General features: G+C 36.5%; 2 protein-coding genes across 2 annotated transcripts in view; both read left to right on the top strand.

Moving 5' to 3' along the window:
- Positions 1 to 1,371: 1,371 nt before the first annotated feature.
- Positions 1,372 to 5,809, top strand: LOC306865696 (group 3 secretory phospholipase A2-like). The gene is made up of 7 exons (XM_079410447.1): positions 1,372 to 1,804; positions 1,942 to 2,074; positions 2,278 to 2,412; positions 3,298 to 3,608; positions 3,698 to 3,827; positions 4,652 to 4,777; positions 4,862 to 5,809. The coding sequence occupies exons 1-7, from the start codon at positions 1,477 to 1,479 to the stop codon at positions 5,073 to 5,075; spliced, it is 1,377 nt and encodes a 458-aa protein (XP_079266573.1). The 5' UTR covers positions 1,372 to 1,476; the 3' UTR covers positions 5,076 to 5,809.
- Positions 5,810 to 6,288: 479 nt separating this feature from the next.
- The window catches only part of LOC306865726 (tetratricopeptide repeat protein 28-like), a 283,922-nt gene continuing 282,286 nt past the window's right edge, over positions 6,289 to 7,924 (top strand). The window contains exon 1 of the mRNA XM_079410488.1: positions 6,289 to 6,645. Within this exon, the coding sequence (XP_079266614.1) occupies positions 6,616 to 6,645 (30 nt within the window). The 5' untranslated portion in view covers positions 6,289 to 6,615. The remainder of the gene's footprint in view (positions 6,646 to 7,924) is intronic.

The raw sequence follows: 7,924 nt of genomic DNA, 5'->3' as shown, positions 1-7,924 counted from the left end.
AAAGTGCTGTAATGGTTAACTGATTAGGCCTGCATCCAATGGTGACAGGACAGAAACTTTGTGCGAATCAGGCGAGCTCTGCGCCAATCAGTGCTGGTGGACACGTACAACAAACTCATGTGACCTTTGCATCCTCATGTAAACACTGCAGCCTCCTGCAGCAATCAAAATTACTACTCGCCAAGATGGGAATAAAAATTGCCATATAAATTGGCCAGTTGGCTGATAACTTTGTCAGCAACTGAAAGACAATACATGATTTAAAATGCGATATTAATCTAAAACTCACTGACACGAGCAATTCAAATTGACACACAGACCATCTACTGAAGAGAAACTTTCATGCTTTCTAACATTTATCAAAGTGGAAAATCTGATATCAAATTTATATAGCATGGCTGAAGCAATTATTACAACTCTGTGCTATAACATGTGAAATATTCTGGACATTAAGTCAGCAGAATGAAAAAATTAGGAACCAAAACATTTGTTTCTGCAGTTTCACCGAGAGAAAGGAATGGCCTGTAAGGAATATGTTAGTTATTAATATGCAATAAAAAATCCAGTAATTATTTTAGTGACTATAAATAAATGCAAAATATGGTTTGTGGCTAGTAATAAATATTTAAAACTGGTAAAAAAAAAAAACAACTAATTCAATTTATGTGCAGACAGCATGCTAAATAAATGAGGACTTAATGATTTTTAATAAAACTTTAATATATTAATGCACAGAATACAAATTCTGACCTAATTTAACCTGAACACATAAATGTAATAGTTTTGGATCGCATGTTTCTTTCTCCTCCCACGTGGAGTTTGAATCTTTTTGTCACGTTGTAAAGAATCATTTCATCATGAGTAATAAGATATTAAATGTTTACTGCTGAGGGCATTGTTGACACTAATAAAAAAATGATAGTGATCAGCCAGAGAGATAATTATATTCATGTGAACTCAGGAAACAGGGAGGGTTTACGATCTGATTTACATCTTTTATGTACATGTGTGTGAAGACATCTGTGCTTCCAAGTCTGTATTTACCAAGGACACACCCCCTTGTGTCATCCCACCCCGTCTGTTCTGATGTGGCCATGAGCTACGATGCAAGGAAGAGCCCACATACAGATCGGAGTATAAATAAGGAAGGGTTGAGGCACGTCTTTGCCAGAGATGAGGGGTTAAAACCCAGTCACCCTGCAGCACCTCTGGCTATTTATTCATTCATTCTAAAAAAATACACAAAATTGCTGTACAATTATTAATTTTGCCATAAAAATGCAAAGCAAACACCTTTTACAGGCAGTTCTGTACCTTTTCGTGCTGTTTCATGCTTGTTTCTGTGCTGACACGTTCTGTATTTGGACTAGATCCGCTTCAGGTGGTCAAACTCAGTATGCATTTCTCCGAAGGACTCAGACGTCTCTTCTCTTGTATGACAGCATCTGGAACAAACACAACAGCCTTTTTAGCTGCATGACAAGTGATGAGCAATCTGTGATTGAGAGTTACCTATCCAGGTGCTGGGAGGACAGTTCTTTCTCAAAAACCCTTGATGAACGCTTTGACATCAGTGAGCTGATCGAACCTCACGGCCCCTGTGAGGCTGCAGGCATTACGGAGGAATTGTATGCATCTGTATGGAGGACCAGAGACCTGAGAAGCATTGAACCTGATGTATTGGAGCACTGGGACAGTGGAGAAACTTCCAGACAGACGCTGCATCGCTCAAAGCGAGCATGGATGATTCCTGGGACTCTGTGGTGTGGCTCAGGAAATAAAGCCATGGCCTTTGCTGACCTGGGTAAGTTGGGCTATATCAATCAATTTATAAACTGATGACATACATAAAGATAGTTGCACATGTAAACTGCACTTTTAAATTAAGCTGGTTAATGTAAATAAATCTTAAATCTTTACCTGTTTTCTTGTCTTCTGTAGGTGTCTTTGAAGATACGGATCAATGCTGCAGAGAACACGACCACTGTAAAGACACCATTGCTTCTTTTTCATACGACCACGGTGTCTTCAACACGAACATCTTCACTTTATCACACTGTGACTGTGACAACAGGTATGTCCTGCTTTATTCATTAGAGTGGGAAATGTGAGCATCTCTTTCCCGTTGAGACTATCAGCACTGAACATTTATTCCATAGTGTTCTGTTGAGTAACATGAGACATGTCCAACATAACCAGAGAGTTATTTCACTGAGCGAATGTCTCAGATTACTGTATATTATGACATTGTAATCAGGTCTTGTGATATCAATTCAGGTTCCGCCGCTGTCTCCTGGGTGTTAATAATACCATGTCCAACCTTGTGGGCTACGGATACTTCAACATGCTAAAGATGCGCTGCTTTGAGTTCTCTCAGCGGATGCAGTGTGCCAAGAGAACGTGGTGGGGAACGTATGTATTCGTTTCATTTGACTCAGCTCTTTTCTGTTGCGAAACATTCTCACTTTTCATAAAATAAAAGCAATGATGACGTTAAAACAAGACCTTTAACTCTCAAAATTATTTTAACCAAAAACCTGGCATGTTAGAGTGATTTCTACACTACTGTTCAAAAGTTTGAAGTCGGTAAATCTTTTTAATGTTCTTAAAAAAATGATCTTATGCTCACCAAGGCTGCACTTATTTAATCAAAAATGCAGGACAATATTGTTAAATATTATTACAAAATATAATTTATTCCTGTGATGCAAAGCTGAATTTTCAGCATCATTACTCCAGTCTTCAGTGTCACATGGTTCTTCAGAAATCATTCTAATATGCTGGTTTGCTGCTCAAGAAACATTTCTCATTATTGTCAATGTTCAAAGCAGTTGTGCTGCCGAATATTTTTGTCGAAACTGTGATATACTGTATTTTATTCCAGGATTTACTGATGAATAGAAAGTCCAAAAGAACCGTATTTATTCAAAATTGAATCTTTTGTAAAATTATCAATTATATTATTGTCACTTTTGATCACTGTAATGCATCCTTGCTGAATAAAAGTATTAATTTCTTTAAAAAAAAATGGATGGATGTGTGCACACACCTCAAAAAAGAAAAGCAAAACAATATTTAATTTTATTTTATATAGGTTTTTACATTTGAATTTTAGGTTAAAATGCAAAAGTTTTAAAACCTTTCAATGTCAGACACAAAACAAGCAAAAGCCTGGTTGAACTTTGGAAATAATTCTCTCTGAAAACTTGGCACTTTAGTGTGATTTGTACATACTGTAATCTCTGAGCACATAATGTTGTGCACACAGTTACAGAACCTTGTCTTTCTCATTGGCAGGTGTGCAATTTATGAACTTGCTCAATACGCTGTGGTGAAAGATGGAGCAAACTACACCGACACACTCCCTGAACAAGACATGGAGACGCTGGAAACGAGTTTTCACCAAGCGATCACTCTGGGACAAAGCCAGGTCACCAAAAACACAGAAGAATCACTTACTATACAAGATTCCAGGAGCGGCAGTGAAGAACCGAGTCCAGTTTCGACATCATCACCAGGGCCATCTGTTACAACACTGCAGTCCCGGAAATCTGAAGCTTCCGTACTTCCAACAGACGCACCAAAGATAACAGACAGACCACAAAAAGGTGAAGTAAATATTACTCATATCAGATGTGTTGTAAATTGACCAAATTGGAAATCTTGTAAAAGATTCTCATTTTTTTTGGTTTCATAGGCAAGTTTGAGATGTGTGACCTCTACAGAGACCTGGATTCATGCCATCTACAGATCCCTGCTTTACAGGAGAAATTCGGTCTACGAAACCCTGGCATGAGAACCCTTTACCACTGTAACTGTACTGCCAGGTGAATACACATTTAATACAATATATCCACCCAATGATACCAACACCATCTCTCTACTAGGGATGCGCAAATATTTCACTCAAAAATGACAATTCACTTAAAATTTGCTCACCTTCGGGCCATCCAAGATGTAGATGAGTTTGTTTCCTCATCTGATTTCAAGAAATTTAGCATTATGTCACTTGCTCACCAATGGATCCTCTGCAGTGAATGGGTGCCGTCAGAATGAGAGTCCAAACAACTGATAAAAACATCACAGTAATCCACAAGTAATCCACACCACTCCAGTCCATCTATTAATGAAGTGAAAAGATGCATGTTTGTAAGAAACAAATCCATCATTAAGACATTTTTAACTTCAAATGAGTCTTTTATCCATAACATTGCTTTCTCCAGTGGAAAAAAGTCTTCTGATCTAAAATCGGGAGAGAAATATGAACAGATCAAGGATTGTTTACAAACTAAAACAATTCTAAACAAATATGTTGGTGAGAGAACAACAGTGAGAAAGTGTTGATATGGATTATAGACTCATATTTTGGCCAGAAGCAATGGTTTAAAGCTAAAAATGATTAATGATAGGTTTGTTTATTACAAACATGCAACTAATGGACTGGAGGCGTGAAGATTATTTGTGATGTTTTTATCAGGTGTTTGGACTCTCATTCTGACGGCACCCATTCACTTCAGAGGTGAGCAAGGGATGAAATGTTACATTTCTCCAAATCTGTTCCAATGAAGAAACACCATCGTGGATGGATGGTTTTGGGTTCATTTAAGTAGGATTTTTCTCTACTATCTACTGATACATATTGCTTTCTCAGGCTGCTCCAAAAGATCTTGTCCAAAGCACTGGATGAAACCGACCCTGTGCATTCGCTTTTGATGGATTTCGTTTCACAATCCTGCTTCACCCTGCCACAGTCTGAGAACTGCCTCAATGGAAAAAGGTTGGTATAGACATTATGATCTAACTCAAAAGTTGTCTGATTCAGATTAAGTCCAACAATCTTAGTGGTGTCTCTTCTATTTAGTTGCACAACTCATCCACCAGAAGCACAGCTCATCCAACACTGGAGGAAAGACATGACAGGAGGGCGACATCTAGTGGACTTCAAACGCAAACTCAAGAGGATGAACCCTAAACGCTCCAAGAGGAAAGACTCTCCAGTCAGATTATATAAGAAATGCATCAGGATACACACTAAACTGCAAAGACCTCGAGTTTCTGAACGGAAACCCTCATAAAGTCAGTTTCAACTCAACAAAGCAGCAAAAAACTTGCAATGGGAAAACAATAGCAATACAAATGCTCTTATAAACAGCGTATGTTGCCTACATTAAGAGTCAATGGGGGAAACGTTTTGTTTTAACTCACAAGTCACCTGACACAAATCTATTTTTTTTTGGTATAAGAAATCTGTGGTGAAATATTATTGTGAACATTTTTTTTGAAAATGGGTTACATTTAGTTACACATAGGCCTACAAATAGTTTTAGCTGCAAGAAATAATGTGCATTTTAAGCCAGCTTCTAAGTGCCATATATATTGTTATTATTTGAAATTGATATTCAGCCACATATTTCAATGAAATAATGCATCGTAAACATTCAAAAGTCATTTACTTTCATAGCTATTTTTACAATTGCCCCCACCCTCACAGCCATGATAATCTTTCAATCTTTTTGACTCTTTCATTCATGTCAAACTTTACCCCACAATCTAGAGATAAACTAGATATAAGTTTAAATTCAAAGGCATGTGAACTTTATACAGCAGTATTTGACATCCCAAAATCATTTGCATACCGCAACATCTGTGCTCCGATATATATTGTGAGAGCTGATAAGAGCTGATAAAATGTACTTGAATGCAATGTAAGTCGCTTTGGATAAAAGCGTCTGCTAAATGCATAAATGTAAATGCATATATATATATATATATACTAAGTACTGACTTTGTTACGATATGTTTTGTAATGTTGCACTATATCTGAATTAATGTAACAAGTGAGTGTTGTAAATGTATGTAAAATTGTAAATAAAATGTAAATTAATTTTAATAAATACATCTTTATATGAGTCTGAATTTGATCATGTTTAGTATAGTTCTACTACCTCATTTTCTTATGTTTGTTTGTTTTTAAATGGTGAAACATGGTTAATTATATTGGTACATTTATGTTAATCAGTCAGAACTGTACACTAGGCTACTAATAAAAAGTACACTACTGTAAAATCATCACTTGCGGTAAGGCCAAGTATTTTTGTAAAGGAAAAATACTCATTTTTAATAATAACAACAATAATAAAATAGGCTAAATATTATTATTATTGTTTAAAATATCGCAATTTATAATAACAGCAATAATCATAATAGCAATAATAAAATTTTTACTATAGCTGTGCTACATACTGTCATTTAATGGTCAGTTAATGTTTACATAGTCAATAATTTCACAGACTAAAAGATGCCCAGTCAGTGTAGTGCAGTACACTAGTGATCCAGGCCTAGTAACTAGTCTCAGTAGGTAACTCAACTCCAGTCTGATGTCATAAATAGTAACTGAAGCCCTGAGCTACAGAAAGCATCTGAACCGCCTCTACCGGGAGGAGAGAGAGCGAGAGAGAGAGAAAAACATGGCGAACTTTCCTCTGGAATAACTGTGTCCTGAAGAGCTGCTGACTTCTGCTTCTCAATCTGAAGACGCGTTTTCTCATGGATTCGGAGCGTGTGAAGTATCATGGGATGAAAGTTTGAAACAGTTGGATACTAAAGTAGGACAGGATGGAGAAACAAGGAACAAGACGCGAAAAGGTAAATAAACGCACAACTAGTTGAGTAATAATGTGATGTAAAACTGGGTTTATTAGTGCATTAAAGCTGGCTTTCCCGTTGGCGTGCTACATAGTACAGTATAAAGCCACATATAACAAAAACGTTGTCAAATTTGACATGCTTTCAGTGTTTTAGATACTTTTTAGCTCTAGAGGGTTATTGTGCAAGTTGAGATTGTTATTGAGTAACATGTCATTGCTGCTGCTAATAAACTTACAGCTTGTGTTTGCATGAAATGCTTAATGGACTAATTATCAAGTGTGTTTTTGAGCTATACTGATATCTGGATTTAACACTTTCTGACATTTCATCAGACTACTAGAGGAAATGAAAAGTTACAGTTAGTTAATATTCATGACAGGCATCATGCACTTTATGAAAAGCCTTGAAAGGTGAAATATCTGGTTGTAGGTTCAAGCCTAGCACGAGTTGATCCATAAATGATGTGAAAACACTTCACCTTAGGTCAATGCACAGGTACCTGTAAGTATAAAAGTGTGACATAAATGGCAAATTAGCGTAAAACGACTCCTTTTTTGAGTTACAGAGACCTGAATTCATGCAAATCTACATAAAGACACCTGCTAGACCAACAATTTTCTGCTTAATGTTGTTTCAAATAGTCTCATAGAGTTGTGCAAATAATTTCATATAGAATAAGATTGCTGATTTATTAATAGTTTGTGCGCTCAAATCAAATGGAGTTTGTGTAAATTATGCAGTTAGTTGATTTGCTGTTTGCTGACTTTATTTGTGCTGCTGCTGCTATTGTTATTTTATCATCGATTATCACTAATTTCTTCAGTCTTATCTCATTGTTTTGATTTTGGTGTTAAATATGACTCAAACTTGTTCTTGGGAGTGTTACTTTAGTATTATTTATATACTATTATAGTATCTTAATTTTGAAAAAAAATTATTTTATATTTTCAGTTTTATATTTTCAGTTTTCATTTCTATTTTGTTGTAGTTTACAGTGTTATTATTTCTTTAAATATAATTTGAATGAAATAGTTGTCAGTGACACTCAGTGTCATGCATGTGTACTGTACCTTACAGTAGGCTCACATCACGTTGTCATCCAGGCGACCTCCACCGTGGTCATTCCCAGCAGACCATGACATGTTTTGTGGTGTTTTCAGACTCACCAGATGTTAGTGGGTGCACCTGTGTTTTCTTTGAACCCAGACGGAGAGAATGCAGAGAAAATTTCCAACTGAATCAGTCTAGGGGGTGTTTCAGGGGACAGCAGACTCGT

Source organism: Barbus barbus (genome assembly GCF_936440315.1).
Source record: "Barbus barbus genome assembly, chromosome: 47".
In the NCBI taxonomy this organism is placed as follows: Eukaryota; Metazoa; Chordata; class Actinopteri; order Cypriniformes; family Cyprinidae; genus Barbus; species Barbus barbus.
This window is presented reverse-complemented; position numbering and strand designations above follow the sequence as displayed.